Genomic DNA, 22,626 nt, shown 5'->3' on the forward strand with positions numbered 1-22,626 from the left:
GCAAACTCTCGCTAAATCATCAAGGATTCGAAAATGTTACATTTTCAGAAACATTTTTCGAGTGCCTTTTTCCCTCGAAAGTCTTAAGATCAAGTGTACGGTTCAGTGCTTATATCTGGCACCAGTTGATTGTTCTTCCTTAACCAACTCATTGAACCATCACAAGCTTTTACCAGTCCTTTTCAAGTGTAATAACTCTTAAGTAAACAACACTTGGGACTTATCTATCATGGGTAATAATATAAGTACTTCGCTAACAAGTAAACTAGCATACATACATACTATCGCGAAATTCCAAGGACTCCGTGCTTTAAACCTCCGTTTAAGAAAAGTCATATTAAAAACCTCGTTGCGTTAGATCATAATACATAATAGACGCATAGATATTGTTATTGATTGTCTGCCTATCATCGTTGAATGCACTGCTGGTGTTTTAACAAGGTTCTACACGCCCAATCGAACAGCCTGCGACTTTACGTCCAACAACTCGAAATTCAACTGGGATATTGCCTTTCAAAGGGGCGAAAATGGAGTGCAAGACACTTTTAGGTAAAACCACCTTAACTTCATGTTCAGTGTATGCCTTCTTTGTAACACAGGAAACATCTAAAAATAAAATTTCTAAGTATTCACTTTTAATTTTTATTTTATTTTCTCAGCACTGATTTTTGTCATTGTTGCCGGTAAGTAAAAATAATAATTTTCTTTTCAAGCTAAAAACACAGAAATATCTTTAGTTTTAACGGATTTTTCAATCGGAGGATTTATCTTTTCGTGCTGTATTTGACTGTTGATGCGTTTAAGCAACTAAACGCTATGAAGGGATTAAAATTGACTTGGGTGGGACTGTCTGGTGTTTTGATCTTTGACTGGTACTTGAAGGCTTTCGCCTCTTTGTTGTGTTATTGTTTTCTCGGACCATCTTTCCCTCAAACTATTCTCTTATTTTCTAGCATTTTTGATTCCTTTTTCATTAGATGATATCCAAATTAGTATCTATAACATAAGTGTTGACTTTTGTTCTTGATATAGTCAACAGTGGCTTTTCAATCGAAGCTGACATCTCGTTAATCACTTGTTAATATAACTGTTACTCATTGATTACTCATGCGATCTAATTGCATTTGACTGCAGGAGCGACAAGTGCCTACAATACCGGCAATGAAATCAACGTAGAATCGGGTAAATATAACACAACATTCCACTCAACATCCTTTTTTCAAACATATAAAATGAAGAAAAATAGGACTCTGTATACTCTGATTATCTAACTCGTTATAAAGATACTTCAAGTCTTTCGAAGCTGAATCTCGAGCACTAATAATTCAGTAACCGCTAACTTTGCTATATCATAGTGTAAGCGATTCCTGTCTACTTGGATCCTTTACCAAGTTTCCGAAAGGGCAAAGTTTACTTTCACAAATGAATTGTCCTTCTAGATGGTATTACCTACCTACCTACATACCTGTTGAAAGGACAATTGTCCTTCTAGAGGGTACCACAACAAAAAATAAAGTAATTCACGTTGGGATTTGAACCTAAGCCAAAAAAAGAAAAAAAAGAAAAGAAAAAAAAAGACTGAAAAACAAAAAAAAAAAAAAAAAAAAAGGAGAAAAAAAAAACAAAAACAAAAAAAAACAAAAACAAAACAAAAAAACAACAACAAAACAAAAAAAACAAAAAACAAAAACAAAAAAAACGATTCCACTGTGCCATACCCCCGAGACATCCGCAGAGCTGGGGCGTCGTATGGACTTCGGACCTGACGGCGATTAAATCCTTCTGCCCTTGGATGTACGAATTACGCAAGAAAATGTTCTAGCCGAAGCATCAGGGGAGAGACCAGCCGGCCCCCAGACCATATCGGCTAATCCCTTGCATCTCTGCCACGCACGGAATCGGTTGAAAATTTAATGTTAAAAAGTCTAGTCTATCCGGTGCATTGTTTTCACCGCTATTGTTGTACAAATTTCATGGAACCGTGGCCCAGTGGAAAAAATCATGGGTGTTCAATATGTACTGAGTCAAGCCCGCTAAGGAGGGTTATAACCTGGATGGGTGACCTAAAAGTTGTACCTACTCAAGGTTTTGTTTACATTTTTCTCTTTTATTCTATTTCTTTTTGAATTGAAAATTATAGAATGAATAACTATAATCTACCTTTCCCGTCAATTTTATATGATGTACTTCAGCGATCCCATCGAGCCCAATAATAAACGTATTGATGGGTTGCAAGCATTCCCAAGAGAGTCAAAAGACAAAAACATGGCGGCCATTGTGGTGCCGTTAACAATGGATGCTAATGAGAAATCTTTTGTTAAATGGCACCAACATGGCCGCGATGACGTAACGTGCAATCGAAGAATTAAGAAAAAATATATAATTGTACTTTTACAAATAAATTATAATATATACAGTCAACTTAAAAAACGTTGATTTCGACCGGCTCAGGCTACGCCACTGGACCCATTAAATGTATGTCTTTGGGTTTACGGGAAGAAAAACAAAATATGAAGGCATTAAAGAGAAGTCTTCTTCAACACTGCCAGCTCGACAGCGAAGGGTCCACCCTGTAAACCCAAGGCATAACTAATTATTAGAATAACTAAAAATTATGCAGTCTACTGCTTTAGTGATTTCTATCCACGGTACCTTCGACCGTCCAGTCGCTTGATTGACTTGATCGACCACAACGTTTTTTGAATTGACTGTAATATAGTTGTTACAGGGTGTTTATCGGAGATTTGGTGAACGTAAAGCGTGATACACCAAAGAATTCTGTGACCTCTATACTGAAAAAAGACAAAAATACTTTAAAGTCTCGAAGATGACGACGTGACGCATATTCAGAATCTATATCTTTGCACAATTCGGATAGTTAGAGAAAAAGAGGTGCGTGCGTCACATTTTCTGAAATAGGAGAAAATGTTCCGCCTAAACCACCCGAGTAGTCCCCTTCAGCCAATCAAAGCTGCAGTTTAAAATGAAGCTAATTTTGTGATTTTTCTTAGAATACCTTGGTTGCTATAGAGACGATAAAATCCCCTATGCTCCAGGATATAATAACCAGATGGACCGTGCTCTTACTTTCCCCGTCAAAAACTTTTTTGGACCCAAATTTAACTGCGTCAATGCCTGCGCTAAGTTTCACTTTCGTTATGCTGGCCTTCAAAATGGTTACCTCTGTTTCTGTGGCAACAGTTTCAACAAATATGGTCGCCTTGACGACAAGTTCTGCAACATAAAGTGTAGAGGATCTAATCTGTACGCCAAGTTTCTCGGAAGAACTTTGAAGGGAGAGTTTTGGAAAGACTGTGGAGGACGATGGGCTAATTCTGTTTACTCTGGTAAGAACAATTTTTTTACAACTCTGCCCTCGTTCAGCAGCAGTAAGGGGGACTCGCGGTCACCATTCGGAATCGCCCGGGAATTACCCGTGTTTACGCACTAGCGTCCCCCGCGGGAATTACCCGTGTCCCGTTATATGTTGCGCGAATGTTAAGATATTTGTCTTATATATGCATGAATGTAAAAAGTTCACCAATGACTTCTGTATAATTTGTCTAAGACCCAAAGTTAACATACCCAAGCCCAAGGGTTTCTGGTGTTGTGGTAAGAAAATGCAAATAGAAGACGACACGTCAGCACAGTGTTACGAGTGTGGTAAGAATATTCGTAATGCCGTACCAAATGCTACCAGAGAGCAGTATTATGCCAATGGAGGTCGTAAGAAGACCCCATACAAAAGAATAAAATACTTTAGGGACTGGATGAGTCATATCCAAGGTTATCGACCGGTATATTTAGACAACGAAGTAAAGAAGAAAATCATAGACCATTTAGAAGAGCCAACCCCACGAAGCCTACGGAAAGCGTTGAAAAAATTAAAGCTAGGGAAATATTACAAAGCTATTCCCTATCTTTTGTCTGAAATTACCGGTAAGTCTATTCCTGAGGTTTCTGATATGACGAAAGCCGAGTGGATGTTTTGTCGGCTGAATAAGGATATTCCTTATTACCCTGACGTAATTTACGAAATATTTTACAAAATAGACCCCAACCACCCCCTGTTAGGATGGATTCCGAGAAAATAAAAATGCAAAACTGGCGTTTATTTTGCCAGAAACCCCACTGGGGAATGCATCGCGCAGAACACCAAGCTATCCCCAGTGGGGTTTTTTGCATTTTGGGCTTACGGGGCTTATTTCATCCCGCGCCAGAGGCCCTCTAGTACATACACATATATCTTTCTTACGACCCACCAGAGGGTGAACTCCGGACAGCGTCCCGAGACACCCCCTGACTTTTCCAATCGCGAAACCCCCCATCGCGAGGTTGAATCGCACTTTCTACCCCTCCCCCCACGGTTGCTGTGAGTGGGGGAGGCTTTTTTTTCACTCACAGCAACCGGTCCAAATGCGTCTACAGCGAGGCTCGAACTCGGGACTTTAGGCCTCCCCAGCTCCAAAGTTCACGATCACGAGCGAACGCCAGACACATCTGGACGCTTATGTATGTGAAAATTATTATATTTAATTTGCATAATTTCTAGACTGACGTTCGATATGTAAATAGAATCCTGTCACGCTCTTTTCAAAGCAGATGTTTACTGAGCAAGCTTTCTTTGAAGCTCTTCTTTCGCTTCTTGGTAGATCTTTTTGCGAGATTCCTCGGAAAGATCTTTTACGACTGTTTTTTTATTCCTTATGTCCGACTTTAATTTCTCGTATTTGTCTTCTTCGGCTAAGATAAGCGAGAATTCTACGTCGTCTATCTTTCTGTCACGCAAAGCCTTTGAGACAAGATCGGTAATTGTATTTACTTTAGCCCTTGACAGAGCTATTGTCGTGTCATGCTTGGATATTTTGCTTGACAACTGTTTCATAATGCCCGTAGCAACAGCCGAAATGATACCACAAGCTGCCCCAACGCCGGCCAAAGGAACTCCAACAATTATTCCCGGTCCAGTAAGCGAAGTAGCAACGCCGGAGCCCGTTAACACAACAGATATGGATCCTGAAGTTATCGCAATCTTATGTAGCGTACTCCGGGCTCTAACGTATTTCTTCCTAACTTTTTCGTAGTGTTTTGTCTGCCCTTCCAAGTAAGCCAGTATCAAGTTTGCTTTGTTAAGTCTGAAATTCTCTGCGTTTAGTTCGTTAGGTTCCGTTATTGGTGCCGTAGTGTGATAATTGGGAACATCTGGGTACAACTGAGGTGCTGATGGTATAACATCCATTATATATACTAATGTACGACGCTTTTGGGAATGATATTGAGGAGCAGCCACATCACGACAACCGGGATTACTGGAACTGGAGGGCCTTTAGGAAGATGTTTCCGCATGCAGACCCTAGTAAGTTCGAAAGGAGACCCGATGGGATTTACTATAACGGCTCTAGGATGTACCGCAATGAGGATTTGAAACCTACGCTGGTCGATCAGATAGACAATCAACTGAAGAATTCTGGTTATATCGAACATAAGCCCGTGCATGTCGAACCTAAACCTAGTTGGTCAAAGGAATTATTGTTTGGTACCGGTACTTATCCGATACCCGCGGTTTCATTTGATGAACATCCAAGTTTGGATTTGACATTGAACATGCGGATCTCTAACAACCATTCCTTTCCGTTAAAGGTGCGAGATATCTTCAAAAACGTGCCCATTAATCATACCACCGCAAAAGAAGCCCACGAATGGTTAAGTGGTCCTAACATGCGTTATTGGCCGCAGCAGCTGAACTTTGCGGTTTGGTGTGCCACTAGCGGCTGTGGGGTAAGCGCAAACTTGATGAAGAATTCGATATTTATGTTTCACTTTCACTTCACGGTTAGAAGAATACTGCATGAGATGGGTGTTATTGCGCTGCCGGGAGATGCCACGTTTTATCCAAGAGATAACAAATACAGCGTGCCGGCTTATGATAGACTTTGTAAGGAGTTTGGTGTTGTAGGGAAGGATTTCCGATGCACTACGGGCGCTAACAATGGGCTGGGACACGTTTGGGCTTATTGGGGGATTGGTGGGCACGAGCTAAGCGATAAGGAAGTGCATACGCTGCGGTTGCAGTGGGACACTGGGTATCACAAAGAAACCTATGACAGTAGCACCTTCTTTGAACCAAATGCCAAAACCACTAAGGAAGTCAGAGACGGACCTCTGTTCAAAGACGAGGGTGGTAAGTATGGTGGAGCTAATCCACTGATTATCAAAATTACCAACGACGAGCAAACAAAGCAATATCTTAATTTCATACCCCCAGAAGGTAAAGGACTAACCAAAGCCGGCCTTGCCCGTTTGAACCGCAGCATAGAAGCTTACGTGTATTCCATCCTTGGAGCTCAGGTAAACACCCGATCGAGTATAGTGGGGAATACCGGCGCCGCAGAAGAGACGCGAGCCGAAGCCTTGATCTTATTCGAAAGTTCGATTTTGGAGGGTGATATTAGCAAGGGCGTACAGCGTTACCAACTAGCTATACAAAATTCTAAGGCCCGACTGGACTATGCCGTAGCCCCGGGTTGTTGGTTAATGCCCAGTAATTTATCTATAAATACTGGCTCTGTAGTAGGATACAACAACAAACTTCAACGAGCTACTAAGGATATGAAGTTTGGGGTGAATGATGTGAACTCTGACACTCTTAAGAGCATTCCTCACTTCGTGGAGAAGTCAAAAAAGTCGCATGAAACGAAGCTACCCGTAGTTAAGGAACCATCAAAGAAGGTCCTGCCTACGATACCTGAGGAATATGACCATAACTTACTAAAGGCCGGCTTAGCAGCTGCAAGCATTGGTCTGAGCTATTATATATGGCGATGAACAACCCCTACGTAGCTGGAGTAGATTGTGTTTATACGACTTACACAGGCGAGAAAAAATACACCCAGGCATCTTGGGTTGATGTCACGGGCATGTCTGTAGACTTGAACTACTCGGGAAAGAAGTTAATCCTTTGTAGTATTTGCATTGGCACGACCGGCCATGCCAACGTGGACTTTAGGTTCCTGGATGAGAATGGCATACTGCAGCCTATGCGCGCGAAGACGAACAACAGGGAGCCTGCGCATTTCTCCGTAGAGCCGCCACCGAATAGCCCTGAGAATCTTACGACTTGGACTTTTCATATGGTCACTAACTGTCATGGGAAGGTAAAGCTACAAATAAGAGTAGACGACTCAGGGAGCGTTTGCGTGAATAGCATAGAAAATCAAAGAGATACGGCTTATAACCATTTAACCATTAGCACTTTGACAGTGCTTAGTCTTTAAATATATGAATCCACATCAGAGGGAAACCCACCATGTTTATTACTTAACAGATAAGACTCTTGAGCATCGCGGCTGGCGTGATATTGGAATGTGGGTTGAAGTTGGAGGTCTTGCACTGATCATTTGTAGTATTAACTTTTCCCCAGCGTATCAATCTAATATAGGACTTAGATTAATAGATGAGAATAATGAGCCTTTGGCGCCCTTTAGGATATCGGCTAATAATCGAGAGCCTTCTCATTTCTCGGCGCAACCATATCGATATAGTTCCGAGGCGTTTTACGTGTTGACGTTTCAAATGGTGGTTAATTGTGAGTACGCTAAGCTACAACTTTTCCCAGATAGTAGGCTTAGCACCCGCACGGTTTTCATAAATAGTTTACCTAACGACCCCAATGAAACTTGGCATCATAAAACCATTTCTACTATAACAGCCATACCACTAGTTCCGCATTATCAAGGCGGTGCGAATACTATCTTTACTTATCCCCAGTCGAGGACGCCTCGGACACCCGACGACGATAAGCCCGACATAACATACAAGGATAAGATTAACCCTTCATCTTCTTCAGGAGTACCACCCCAATAGCTACTACCAAGATCCAAATGTTATTCCCCACAAACTTTAGCAGTTCTCCGCCGGCCCTAAGTGCCAAGGAAACAACCGAACCCAGCAGCCCAGGAAGACCGGCTGCCATCTTTTTTCCCAAGTCCGCCAGCCCATTGCCTAATTTCTTTACGCCCGCGCCCGTAGCCTTAAGCGTGGATAGGATAACTCCTACTACGCTCGAAATAGCAACCGCAAATGCCAGCGGAATACCATACTTCACCAGAGCTCTTTTTACCTTTTCCTTGGTGGTAAGCCCCAGCTCCTTTTCCAGCTTTTCCTTTTCCGCCCGTAATTCCGCAAGGCGTACCTCTAGGTCTTCTGTTTCCCTTTGGGCAGCCTCCCTTTCCTCTTCAGTACGAGTTTGGTCCTCGATTACTTCCTGCTGCCGCTCTATTTGCCCCTCCAGGTCTTCAATGGCCTGATCTCTTTGCCGGATTTGTTCCTCCTTAGTATTGATTTCGGCCATTAACCGCCGCCTTTCCACCAAAGAGCCGGCTATGGTGGTTTGTAGGTTATCGGTATCGTCTCTCGTTAAGTCTAACTCTTGCAGGGCGAGGTTAAGAGCCCTTTGAGTTTGATTTCTTTCACGTCGAATTTGGGTTCTTTGGTCTACCAACTCAGCTATTTCTTGATTTTTAAATTCGACCTCCCTTCTATGTGCGTCGGCGAGCCGCTGGTTTTGCTTCATGTATTCTTCCTCCCTTTCTTCCAGCGTTTCCCGCAGCGCTTCCGTTGAGGTGCCAGAGCCTTTAGCCTCCTCCAAGTCTCTTTGTGCTTTATCCCTTTCGCGCAAAGCTTTATCCAACTGGTTCCTCATTTCTACCATTCTTTCATCTTGATGGGCGGACTTCTTCTCAGCATCAGCGAGTAGTTGACCTTGCTTTGCGTACTCTGCGTCTCTTTTTTCTAACTCCCTTTGCAGCTCCTCGGCACGCTTTTCAATTTCAACCCTTTCGGTTAGGGCTCTCAACCTTTCTAACATGCTCCTAGTAGCCTGCTGAAAGCCTTTTAATCTTAAGACGTCGCCCCTAACGTCACCATTCTCATCAAAGAGGGGTTGCGGTTTCGTCCAGCGGTCTTTGTCGGGAAATCTCAGGTCTTGGACGCTTATTAGGACTTTGTTTCCGCGTTCTATGAGCCTTACCTCGTCAGCATCAAGGTGGGTGTAGCGCAGCTCTAGCTCCTGCTTTGCCCACTCTACGGTTTCCCGCGCGGCTGCTTCCGGCTCGTCTATGTTTTGAAGCTCTAAGTATTCGGGGATGGGTTCATTAGGCTTCTTAGATATCCACTTATCTCTTAAGGCAGCTTTGAAGCGTTCCCATCTACCACCATACTTGTTTTCTAGGGCTGCGTCGTAAACTAGGGGGTCGGTTTCCGCGCCTTGGGTCCATGCGTCGAATTCGTCATCGTTAATATCGACTTGACCTTCTTCAGTAAGGGGATCAAAATCCGTTCCTTCTACTTCCACTATATATGATAAGCTCAAAGTTAAATCCCAACGTATTACCTAAGCAGGTTGGCGGGCTGAAAGCAGAACGCACCTTTCACCGGGTCACATTCACACCTTCTAGCGCAAAGCCAGGGGAGACGCTGTACGTAGGCGTACCCCGCCTAACGGATAACCTAGTCTTAGTTCCTGGCACCTTGGCTTTGAGGTTTGACCTAGCGGTACAGTCAAGCCCCACAGATGAAAGGATTATCGTCAACAACGTGGGTCGCAACATTGTTTCTAAGATGCGCGTAAAGTTCGCCGGGGAATCCTTGCTGGACTTAAATAGGTATGACTTATACACCACGTACAAAGACTTATGGTTGACAGCCTTTGACCGCGCGCAAAGGATAGAACAAGGAATTGGTAGTGTCATTCTACGTAAGGTCCGCACACCTACGAAAACGCAACCTACTGACGGCAGCGGAGAAACCGCAGTGGCAGACGCAAAGCGAATAAAGACCGCCTATGGTAGCAAGTATGTCATACCATTAGACTTTGAAGTGATTACGAATCACGGTGTGTATTACCCAAGACAGTTATCCGAGCTACAGTTTGAAGTAACTTTAGCAGATGCTAATAACATCATTGGTGGGCTAAGCACTGCACTTACCACAACAACCCCATACTCTATTACCAACTTAGAGCTACAGTACGAAACGGTGTACAGCGAAGAGCTGGCCCGTAGCGCTGGCATGGAATACAGCTCCGGGAAGGCATTCTTATACGACCACGTAGTAATGTATAAGACGTTTAGCTTCTTGGATAAGACGGATGAGGTTATCAACCAAAGCATTAACCTCCCCCGAAGAAGTCTCACGGGGTTAATGCTGGTGTTTGCCAAACCCTATGAGGCCGGTAAGCGCGACTCCGAGGCCTTTCACAACCCCAACATTACTAACGTGGGGGTAAATGTCAACGGCGTTCCAAACAAGGTCTACTCCCAGGGGATAAAGCCCGCAGACGTCTACAGAGAAGTAAAGCGTAAGTTTGGCGACCAAATTAGCCCCGAGGAATTCTTTAAGGATAAGTATGCGCTGTGGATTGACATGCGCACAACGAACGACGAAGACCTACATGGCCAGGGTTTACGTCTAATAAATACGCAGGATGGCATAACATTGGAGATCAAGCGCACCAAGAACACCGATGCCGGCGACGGCGACAAAATAAACTGCTATGTCTTCGTCGTGTCTGACGCGCAACTGAGCGTAGAAATGAATCAGCTAAAGAGCGTTGCCTATTGATCCACTCGCTCATCCTTTTGATTAAAAAATATCGTTGGTATATAATGCTTCGCGTATTCGAAAACAACGAAACCAAACTGCAATGCATAGTGCAAGGCGATAAACTATACTTCAAAGCAAAGGAAGTGGCGCTGGCGTTGGGTTACGAACGCCCAAAAGATGCAATTAAGGTGCATGTTCGTGAAAAGTATAAGGTAAAGCTTAGCGAACTTAGAGTGGAGGTGAATCGCCTCCCCTCGTATTCACAGCCTAATTCCCTGTACGTAACCGAATCTGGGTTGTATCAACTAATATTTAGCTCTAAGATGCCAACGGCAGAGACATTCCAGGATTGGGTCCTCGAGGACGTTCTTCCCGCATTGAGAAAGACAGGTAAGTATGAAATAGAAAGGCGGTTCGATAGTCCTAACAAGTTAGTCTTCAAAATGGAAAATGAGTTTGACCTGCATAAGAAAGTCGTGGACTACATACGCCGCTTCTACCCACAGATGCTCATAGCGCCCGGCTTAGGGGAATTGCAGGATTCTGACAGCAAACGCATAAAATGCTGGCAGAAGGGTTATCAAAGGGGTCAACCCGACCTCTTAATACTGAACGCGCATTTAAGGTATGAAGGGCTTTGCATCGAATTAAAGACGCCGAAAGGAAATGGCATACTCTCCGCAGACCAACGCAAGATAATTTCGCAGTATGACGCGAATGGTTACCTGACCATGGTTAGCAACGATTATGACGTCATCTGTCGTGCCCTTAGCAACTACGCGGAAGGCATCCGTATTCCCTGTCGGTGGTGCTGCAAACGCTTCAAGACTACGGAGACAAGGGCAACGCATTTAAGAATATTTCATAGATATAATGATCGTCAACCAAATACACTGGCGTGACCTGATTTGCGGTAAAGCATACGAAATAAAAAATTACGTCGTCTTCGAAGACATCGACCGTTTACGGTTAGTCCTCAAAGACTTAGAAGGCAAGGAATATTCCCTTTGGGCGCCGGATTGCGTGCGGTACGTAATTCAGGGCGAGGAATTCACCCACTTACGCAGCTATGGTAAGGTAAATGGCCGATGGAAGTTTGACATTGAAAGAAGAGTCACTCCATCTCCTCTTTGTAGTTAAGCGCGTCTGCTAAAGTCCGCTGCGCTTTAGGATCCGCGGAGCACCAATGCCCCACGAAGGATCCTTCGGAGAATACCCTGTCGCAATGAAGGCAGGTGTATTTTTTACGCGGTTTGGGTATCGGTGGCTTACGAGGGGTAATGCAGTCGGCAGGTAGTTCGCAAGTAATACAGTCCATATATTGAAAGGGTAATTAGAATGCCTCCCAGAAAGGCAGCTGCGTAGGCTAGCATATACCTTTAAAAGGGGTTCCTATTATTCTTGTTGTTTTGTTAAATGTTGTTGATCCCTAACAAACAACAAGAAAAATAAGATCAGGATTTGAGACTCTTTGCACAAACCCTGCTTTACTATTAAAGGCCCCCGGAAACTATTTCAAAGAGTGTCTCAGAATGTTGACGTTTAGGTTAAATCTTTGTTAAGACACCCCGGAAACTATTTCAAAGAGTGTCTCAGAATGTTGACGTTTAGGTTAAATCTTTGTTAAGACACCCCGGAAACTATTTCAAAAGTGTCTCAGAATGTTGACGTTTAGGTTAAATCTTTGTTAAGACACCCCGGAAACTATTTCAAAAGTGTCTCAGAATGTTGACGTTTAGGTTAAATCTTTGTTAAGACAGTTGAAGATATGTTCCTCTTCTCTAACACAACCACAACGATCGCACTCCTGCCTCCAATACTCCCTTTTAGTCCACGGAACGCCTTCGGCGCGTTCAAAAGAGGGGAAAGTACGGACTATCTTCTTATGGTAATCTATGCGATTCCTTAAGTAATCCTCTTTATGCGGGCAGCGACACATCAAATCCGCACATTGGTAGCAATCCACGCCTTCCAAGTCGTAAGCGCGGGAGAGAAACCTATAATTCACTTCATGCGTTCTCCGGTGCGTCTGTAAACGTTGACGACTACTAAGTATCTTATTACAGAAACTACACTGTCTGGTTCGATTACAGACGCCCCTTTTCAGATGCTGCTGCATTTCGAAGGGGTTGTGGAATTCCTTATTACAGTCCTTACAAAGCCCACAAATGCGTTTATCCTGATGTTGTTGCATCTTTTGAACGGTGCTGAATTCCTTACCGCAATCCTTACAAGCGCGGCTAAGGGGTTTCTTCGTACAAACGCCGCGACGAACGTGGTATTGAAGTCTTTGTTTGGTGCTGAACACCTTCTTACACAACGAGCAGTCCATATATACTTAACGATATCTTAGCCTCCATTTAACATCCCTAACAAAGATTTAACCTAAACGTCAACATTCTGAGACACTTTTTAAATAGCATATACTTAACAAAGATTTAACCTAAACGTCAACATTCTGAGGCATTTTTTGGAATAGCTTATGGGCGACTTAACAAAGATTTAACCTTATTGTCAACATTCTAAGACACTCTTTGAAATAGTTTCCGGGCATCCTTAACAAAGATTTAACCTTACTGTCAACATTCTGAGGCATTTTTTGGAATAGCTTATGGGCGACTTAACAAAGATTTAACCTTATCGTAAACATTCTACGGGGGATATCGCATGAAGTCCTTAACGGACTCCTTAGCCCACGTCGCCATCGTCACCAGCGCGCCAAACCGTTCTGCACGCTTCAGACCGCACATTTCATTGTACAATTCCTGCACGCGCTCTTTTAACCGGTCTATCTCCTCCCTTTGCATTTCTATGGTGTCTTTTTTATCCTTTGCGTCGGCGGCAATCCTTCTTACTGCTTCCACTGGCTCCATCTATATATGAACCCAGATCACATGCCTTGTAACGCTCTGATAGTAGGACCCACCGGCTGCGGAAAGACCCAGTTCGTGGTAGAGCAGCTATTAGGACCCTTTAGATACCGCTTCGACTACATCGTGCTATTATGCCCCACCTACGTGAATAACCGCACCTGGACGGGCATAGGAGTGAACGATGACGACTTCTTCGTAGATATCTTAGACCCTAACGAGTTATCCAGCCATCTTAAGTTCTGGCACAAGCAATTCCCTAAAGATACACAGACTTTACTCATATTGGACGACATTGCCTGCGGGGACGACGTAAAAAAGCGCACCTCCGAGCTCGTTAAGCTCGCCTTCAGCGGTAGACACGACAATATCAGCGTTTGGTTGCTCTCGCAGCAGCTTACCAGCGTCTCTAAGCCCTTCAGGGAAAACATAGGCTCTCTCGTAGTATTTTATACTCCAAGTAAGTCTGACCTGGAAACCATCTTAAGCGACTACGGCGGTGAGATATCCAAGGAACAGTTACACGAATACATGCGGCATTTAAAGACGCACCAACATTCCAAGATGATCTTCTCTTTGAGGTTTCCGTATTCCATTAACATATATGGACATTGAGCAGCTCTTAGATGAAGTCCCCACACAGTTAGACGAAAGTAACCTCAAGGAACAACTTAACATCCTTGTGTCTTCGGGGAAGTGTAAAGAAATGATAGGCAAGGAACTTACCCATGAGCAAGTTAATAAGTTGTCAGAAGAGGAAGTTAAGAAGTTCCATAAGAGGTACGAGGCCGCCCTTGCAAGTAAGACCACGGACGCCGTAGCAGACTCAGCCATTAAGCTGGCCACCAAGCTTCTCGGACTTGCGCTGCCCATAGACGACGTGGAGCAACTGCGGAAGGACATAAGCGAGGACTATGTCATCGCCCAAGAACTTAAGATAACCTGCGGGTGGTTGTCTTTGAAGTGCGGTAAGTTAATGGCAGTCGCCTCTGCGGCACTTCACGTAGCTCAGCATGTCGACTTGAAGGAGGTACTGGTGTCTTGGAAGGACTTCAAGAAGGACAGAGAAGTCGAAAAGGTCTTCCAGGCAGCACTTGCTGAGGTACCTGATCAAGTCGCCTCAAGTACTTAGTCAAGTCCTATTAAGTTACTTATCAAGTCCTTCTCAAGTACTTGCTCAGGTTACCTTAAGTTACTTATCAAGTCCTTCAAGTCCTTAGATATAAATGAGTGAACCAGAGTCGAAGGTAGAGCAGCCCCAAGAGGAGCAAAAGATTACCAAGGTTAAATCTCCAGGCAGAGTCGCTGCCGGTAAGAAGCTCGCGGAGATGAACAGGAAGAACAAAGCAAAGAGAGAAGAAAAGGTGGAGGAAAAAGAAGAGGAATCCTTTATCAATCCTGGGTACGTCATTGGCGCGTTGGGAGTCATCATAGCAGCAGGCAGCCTCTACTTACAATGGCGGGCTACGAAGCCAAAAGTAGAACCCGTGCATGTGCCGCCAACATATCACGCACCCGTGCAGGAGCCCCCTAAGAGAAGCAAAATACCCGTGATGGAGTAATAACCTTCTCGCTTTGTAATATAATGTCAACCGCGTTATTGAAAACTGTTGAAGAAGCAGCTATTATTACTCCTATTGTTGCGGGTATTGGTTGGGTAGGTAAGAAAGTGCTCAAAGAAGACTTTACTGAAGACCCAAGCAAGAGCTTCGCTAACTTTGCTAAGATGACCGCTGCCGTAGGCGGGGCTATCATGGTAAAGGATTACCTACGGAAGGAAAAGTACCTGCCAACGACGTAACTCGTGAAAATCCCTGTGATTTTCTAATATATAATGGCTAGCGTGGTCGCAGGTGGAGTTATTGCAGCTTTAGCATTCACTGGAGCTAATTATGGTGGTCAATATTTGGATAGATTAGTTAGAGGTGATCGCAGCGGAGATTTAGCCGCCGAAAGGAAGAGACACGACTTAGCGCTGGAGAAATATCAGCGAGACGTGGCGGCTTGGAATGAAAAAAGACAAGCTTACAGGGATTGGTTGGACAAGAACTACCAAGACAAGATGCAGGCAGACAAGAACTTTGAAAACACAGACTACGCCTTCAAACTTTATGCGCAAGCACACCCCGACTTTAGGTTAAGAAAGTCTCAGTTCAAGAATTACTACCAGCCTTCTAAGAAACAAAAAGATAGCGAGCTGGTCTTCGTAGGAGTCGCAGGGCTGGCGGGAGGCGTAGCTTTGGCGTATCTAATATAATGATCGTCTTTTTGGAAAGCGACAAGAATGACTTTACCACTTATCTGAATCCCCCCATCAAAGCCCATAAGGTTAGGCTGGTTAGTTGCTCTTTGTACAATTCTTGGTATAATTTAGTCAATGCCTTGGTCACTGAGCATAAAGGCGGCGGCAATTATCAAGGCGTAATGCTGCCCGATGGACATTACACACCAATCACCCTTGCTAAGGAGCTCGCCAAGCGCGGTTATACTCTCACCACGGGATTGCCGCACGAAATGACCCTCAAACATAATATGCCAAACTATTCAGTAACTTTTGGAAAGTCTGACCCATTGGGATCTTTATTATGTGCCTCAGGCAAGACAATTACCGACACAGCCATACCCGTGAAATGGAAAGTCGCATCCTCTTACGAAGTCTATTGCGACTTGGTCCATAGTTACAACAATGGAGAAAAGTCTTTTCTTATGTCCAAGTTTCTGCCCAAAGGTAATCCATTTGACCCGGTAGAATACACCCCCATTTCTTTGAGCTATGATTTGTCTAATTTGGTAGAAAGCATAAACATCACCATTAAGGTGGACGGAGAGACGGTGGATTTCAACGGGCGAAAGATCAATCTTGTCTTGGAATTCATATAATGGGTCGCGTAGAGGACAAACTCAAGAGGATTTACTATGGGCCTGAGGGCTATTGGAAAGGAGCGTCGGCCATCAAGAAACTCGCGACCGCGGCCAGGGTATCAGAAGAAACGGCTAAGAACTGGCTAAGAAAACAAACCCTCTGGCAGGTTTATCTTCCCGTGCCCAAGTACATTCCCAGACCCAGCTTTACCGTAAATACCCCTAATGAAGTTCATCAGGCGGATTTACTTTTCTTACCACATGACAAGGTGAGAAAGAAGACCTATAGATACGCTTTGACCGTAGTTGATATCGCAAGCAGATACAAGGACGCCGAACCCATAACCAGCAAGGATTCTGGGGAAGTCGCAGAAGCCCTAGGTAGGATTTATAAGCGCGTCTTGAAATGGCCTAAGCTGCTGCAAGTGGATGCGGGGACAGAGTTCATGGGCGTGGTTACTAAGACCCTGAAAGACCACGACACTAAGATTAGGAGAGCCGAAGCAGAGTACCACAGGGGTCAGAGCATCGTCGAAAGATTTAATAAGACCCTGGCCGAGCGTCTCTTTGGGTACCAGTATTGGAAAGAGCTGGAAGATCCCTCCAAACGCAACAGGGAATGGACCCAGAGGCTCCCCCAGGTCGTCGCGGCTTTGAACAACGAGGCGGCCAGGGCTACGGGAATGAAACCCAAGGATGCTATGAAGAAGAAACACGTGGAACACAAGTCCTACGTCAGAAGTTCAAGGGCGGTCGGACTGAAGGAAAAAAAGCTCCCCCGCGACATAGTGGTCAGATACCTCTATCAGCCGGGGGAACTCGAAGGTGGCAGTAAGAGAGCCACGGATCCTAACTGGTCCCTGGAAACGTATGAGATTTCGAAGTCCGTCACCAAGGAAGGGCAACCCGTGTTGTATTACCTAAATGGCCCAAGTCGCGGATTTGTCAAGGAAGAGCTGCTCATAGTCCCCAAAGACTCAGAGTAGTGCTGCTCCGCGCGCCCGATTGCACTCTAGGCATGTCAGTCTTACATTGCCTCTACAATGCCCGCGTTTGTTATTTATGCGATCCACGGAGAACTGCTGATCGTCATTCGGGTCAAACCTCCATAGTAGAGGTATGTTACATTTGGCACAGCGTGCCCCTTTCTTATAGACGTCGTCCACGCATAGGTCGAACGTCATATCTTTTTCTTCGTCGTGCCGCTTGTAGCGAAGGAGTTTCTTAGCAATGTTCTCCTTAGCTACGTCCTCTGGCGTCTTATCGTAGCGCAGTTGCGGCCCCCAGGCTCTTTTCAACTGCTTGGCATATTCTACGCGGCTTACGGCGGTGTAGATAAGGTTGCTCCAACACAGCCGCTGGTCTATGATCCATAAGGTTTCTTTTATGGTAAGCCCTTGCGCGCTGTGGACTGTCATGCAATAGCCTAAGCGCCAATCTGGATGGGAGGTAATTCTTTCCACCTTTTCTATGGGTACCCAGGCTTTGTCATGCGTTACCGCGTTCTGCAGTTGGATGTCGGTACCAGGTACCCAGACGTCTCTTTTTTGCATGCGGGTGTCGTGGGGTTTGTAGCAAACAGGTACGAGATGCGTAGGGAAGCGCTCTCGGTGTATATTTAGCAAATCCTTTTGTATGCGAGACTGTGCTGCGCGTTTGCTGCTCAGCACCAGATCCTTTGGATGCCAGGCGTATAGAAAGTCCTCGTAGGACTTCGCTCGTACGCGTTTGCGCAGTGTTTTGCATTGCTCGGCATCACTGAGGCCCCGAAGTTCTGCTTTCAGGTTCCTTACTTGATCCTTGCTGCGGTAGTCGGTGTTAATTTCCTCCGCAGGGTCTACGAAATCTTTCAGCCATTCGTGGGGCATCTCTCCGGCTATTGGAGGAGGCTGGCAGGGATCTCCGGCGAATATTACTTGACACTTTCCACGGAGGAATTCTACGAATTCTTTGAGGATTTCCAAAGGTACGGTGCAAATCTCATCCCAAAGTATCACCGGAGGTATGTCGTGGATGGCTTCTGGTACCCACTTTTGGCCATTCCAACGAAAGAAGCTGTGGTACGTTTGAGCGTCGTGGCCCATTTCGCAGAGTTCTCTTTCCAAACGGTGCGTTGGCGTTAGCACCTTTATCTTAGGAAAGAGTTCTAACACACGCGTCGTCTTACCGCTGCCTCCCGTACCGTAGAGGTAAGAGAAGCGTTGGTAGGAAATGGGGTCGGCAACTAAAGGTAGGGGGTCCGCGGTGGGCGTTACGGTGCCCTGGGTGTGTTCTCCGTGATATTCTACACGTGCCCTCCAAGATTTGATCTCTTCATCTTTGACGCGCCATTGGCCACTTTCTGCAAGTTCATCGGCAGTGTAGAATTCCTTCATCTTTTCCAACACGTGCGGCTTCACATATAAGGAATCCGTGGCTACGCGTGGAATGTCTTCTTTGTCAAACCGCAGTAGCATCGCCAATAGGTTAATGTGCGCATATGCGAGCATGCTGGCACGCAGATGGTAATACTGCGGTCGATGGTCCTGGTAATAACACAGCGCATTCCATTCGTGTAGCTTATCGTCGACAATGTAGTCCCATTTCTCTACGGATACCATCGTTCCTTTGTCATGCGCACGTTTTATGAGGAAGCTTAACTCGCCGGCGTCCGTTATTAGGCGTCGCTGCATATGTTTTTCACCCTCCTTAGCGCCCTGCGTGAATTTACCTATGACCACACGCGCTGTGGGGTTATGCTCCGGTAACCATTGCGTGAAGGCGCTGTGACAAAGTATGGCTTCATGCGCTGTGTATTTTAAAAGTTTGCGCTCTTCAAAGAACTTCAATAGGGGTATGGGTATGCATTCTTTCTCCTGCAGGTGCTTCCCATACCACGCATAGATTATGGGGTGCAGACCCGCTGCTAATTTCCAGGTGGTCAACCGTACAAACCCCGTTGCTGGGGCGTCGTAGTGACCATCCAACGCAACACGAAAGAATTGCGAGTCTGGATGCCCGTATCTATCATAATATTCCTTACAATCCCCCAGGCCTTTGAAGCTTGCGGGGTAACAGTGTTTCATATCCAGCGACACGTATTCGTCTTCATCGTATTCCATGTTCCACAGACCGCCGTGGCCGTGTTCTACGCAAGCTTTAGCTATGTCTTTGAACTCCTCCGGCGTGGATTTCCAACCGTTTCTTTTCTTTGCGGCTAAGAAGTCCAAACTGCGACTGCTAAGCACTTCGTCGGAGAAGTCTTCTCCTAAAGTCTCACAGGCGCTTTGAATGCGCAGCTGTTCCACTTCAGGACGATACAAAGTACCATCTTGGGTCATAAATTGACTTCCCTCCGCATCCATTAACCAAATAGAATTCTCGTGCATTAGTTCTGCAAGCGGCGACTCCTTGTAAACGCGCGTCTCCTTCTTCTTTGGGAACCTTAACTCCCTCCACGCATGTGCGTTATGCTGGTAAATTACGATAGGCGCACCCCGGCCTCCATACTTGTGCGTCCCGGAGTAAATGAAGCCGTCGGTGATGTCTTTCACGTGTATGCGCCTTTCTAAAGCAACCTCTAACTTCTTGATGTTTTCAATGGTGGCTCCTGCCCTACGAGTAGCATGCTCCCATTTCCTGATGGCTTCTCTTCTCTTCAACGTAAGCTTACCTCCCCTAGAGGAATCCTCGAAGAACTCTCTAACTAACTTACCCACGCAGTTACCCGGATGCCGCATTGGTTTGAGCTTCTTAACGTCCGGGTTCTTAATTTCATACGCACCGTAAATAACCACGGTGACCGGGTAAGCAACTTCGTAGAACAACATGTCGATGCCCACCAGCGCCCCAGGACGCGTGTCCTTGTTTAAAACGAACAGGTCCTTCCTGCCAGACGCCCGTATTGGATTCCTGCCCTTTTCTATTATCCACTCGCCGTCTAAATACTTTATAAACGTCAACTCCAGACGGTAATTACCTTCGGGCATTAAGTCAATTATCCTTTCTGCTCTTTCCTCGCTCATCGTCTCATCTGTATCTCCCTCCATAAACGTTGTGAAGGCAAAGTCGGCGTCTAAGCGGTCCAGCACCTGAGTTCGCAGTCGGCGCACAGTCTTGTTACTAATGCTTTTGATGGTGTCCATCTATATCTAAGGAATATTTTATCCTCCGTTTGCGACACAAACATAGCAGCAGTAAGGAAATCTTCGCACAACATATAACGGGACACGGGTAATTCCCGCGGGGGACGCTAGTGCGTAAACACGGGTAATTCCCGGGCGATTCCGAATGGTGACCGCGAGTCCCCCTTACTGCTGCTCGTTCATTCATGTACTTTCTTAAAAGAGGCTTTGCACCATCACGTGTTGGTGCCCATAATACAGTTAAATTGGACATGTGGTTAGATGGAAGAACAATAAAATCCCTTTGCTTTCGGGAATTGAATTCTTTCTCATGTAAAACGAATGTATTGTTCCTGCCATCTAACACGGCTGCCCGCGTCACGTGATGGTGCAAAGCGTCCATTATATATAAGGAATAAAAGTTTTATACCATATGTCATTATTCGGTTTAGCTTTGTTTGGCTTTTCAAAATGACGTATAAAATAGGCATTTTTAGTGAAAGTAAAAATGGTTTGATGCCAAAAGGTTTTTAAAAGATTTTCAAAAGATTTTCTGCTTCCCAATGACCGCGGACAACCCTAAAAATCCCCCCACCCGTCTCCGCGCGGTCCCTGCTTCCTATAAAGTACTCTATCTGGTATTCAGGCAAGTTTACGGAGGTCAATTTGCTCAATAATGAGTAGAAGATGCGTTTTTTTAGTTACGGGCTGTTTCGAACGAACTAGGATCAACTCCATATGTTTCGTTATGTGGTAACATCATAACTCAAAGTATTTTTTCGTTGATTTTTCAGCCTATGGATTATTGAAGCAAGAACATCTTGCACAAGAGAAACAGGCCGATGACTCATGGCTGTTTGAAAAGCGGAAGTAGGAGCTGACCACTCGCAACTACCACAGTGACTCGAGTATGGGGGGATAGATATATTAGATCCATTAGACCATCACTGTTGAAACAGTAAGAAACATTGATAGGTTATCAAACAATGTCTCATGGCATGACACATCTGGCTGGTATTTCATATTGGGTGTCTTTTATCTTGGAAATCAATAATTCAAATAATTCTATTTAGTCAAATCCAAGTAGTGGTCTAACATCAATGCTGAGCTACTACTAGGCTATTCTTGGTTTGCAATCAATCCCAAGAGAGCACAATAACAAAAGGGATGTCCGCCATGTTGGAAAATATAACAAAAGAATCCATTGAAAAATCTTTTGCCAAATTCTTCCAACATGGTGGCTATGACGTCTATTGCAAACGAAGAATAGAATATATCCGACTAGTAGCAAAAAGCTAGTGCCGGCTTTGAAAACCAAAACTTGAATTTAACTTAAATTCAAGATTTGTTTGCATCTATATATTTGACCGACTAGTTGGATTTGACTAAAACAGTTATTCCTCTCGCCCTCATGGCCTATGAGTCAGTGGCCCATTCGACCTTCGGTGTCATGGCCCATTGACTCATAGCCTAGTCGTCTCGAAGAATAATTGCTATGTATATATCATAGGGTAGATGGGGCGAAGGTCATTTACGTTATAGTCCAGTTGCTTTATAATTAGCATTAAATAAGAGTATCATAATGAGCCTATGAACCATTTCTTCATTCGCGAACTGATCCATTTTAATCTCAACAACCGCCGTAGTTGAGTAGATTTTACACTGCACGATAGAATCCGAGTTAGTGCTGGCGTCAACCTGCATGGAATTTTGATTCGTCAATGAAACATTCAATATATTTGCATATTAGATACAGGGAGAGCTTACAGGCTCGTTAACTATCATCACAGGAAAAAAAACCGGATTCCCAAATTGGGAATTGTTGGGAATTTCCTTGAATTCCCAACAAATTCCCATTCAATTCCCAGAGAGAATGAAATTGGGAACGTGGCACTGATTCCCAATGTTAGTTTGCTGGGAATTTTGTTTTTCTATTGGGTATTAGAAGGAAATTCCCAACAATAAATCCAAACGTTGGTGTTCGAATTGGGAATTCAAGGAAATTCCCACGATTCCCAATTTGGGAATCCAGTTTTTTCCCCTGTGCATATCATACATAGGTATTTTACTTTCATCTTATTTATTATTGACCACTTCCCCTCGTGTGAATAATATATGTATAAATTATTATTCGGTTGTACATATGTGTAGTAAATAAATTAAAATATTTAAATTGACAGCCTAATTGA

At 44.6% G+C, this 22,626-nt stretch overlaps 1 protein-coding gene across 1 annotated transcript; it reads left to right on the plus strand.

Moving 5' to 3' along the window:
• Positions 1 to 401: 401 nt before the first annotated feature.
• On the plus strand, positions 402 to 22,622 carry LOC116291134 (kremen protein 1). The gene is made up of 5 exons (XM_089039323.1): positions 402 to 549; positions 660 to 683; positions 1,135 to 1,182; positions 3,012 to 3,347; positions 21,232 to 22,622. The coding sequence occupies exons 1-5, from the start codon at positions 528 to 530 to the stop codon at positions 21,309 to 21,311; spliced, it is 510 nt and encodes a 169-aa protein (XP_088895449.1). The 5' UTR covers positions 402 to 527; the 3' UTR covers positions 21,312 to 22,622.
• Positions 22,623 to 22,626: the final 4 nt, after the last annotated feature.

The sequence above is a fragment of the Actinia tenebrosa genome, unplaced genomic scaffold (genome assembly GCF_029948245.1).
Source record: "Actinia tenebrosa isolate PJP-AT-01 unplaced genomic scaffold, QUT_ActTen_1.0 PGA_scaffold6__47_contigs__length_16458017, whole genome shotgun sequence".
Classification (NCBI taxonomy): Eukaryota; Metazoa; Cnidaria; class Anthozoa; order Actiniaria; family Actiniidae; genus Actinia; species Actinia tenebrosa.

What these genes read in the sequence shown, in the direction of transcription:
- LOC116291134 (XM_089039323.1), top strand. Translation starts at nt 528, where the DNA reads ATGGAGTGCAAGACACTTTTAG. An exon ending in TGAAATCAACGTAGAATCGG is followed by an intron (nt 1,183 to 3,011) that starts GTAAATATAACA and finishes GATTTTTCTTAG; the next exon opens with AATACCTTGGTTGCTATAGA. An exon ending in GGCTAATTCTGTTTACTCTG is followed by an intron (nt 3,348 to 21,231) that starts GTAAGAACAATT and finishes TTGATTTTTCAG; the next exon opens with CCTATGGATTATTGAAGCAA.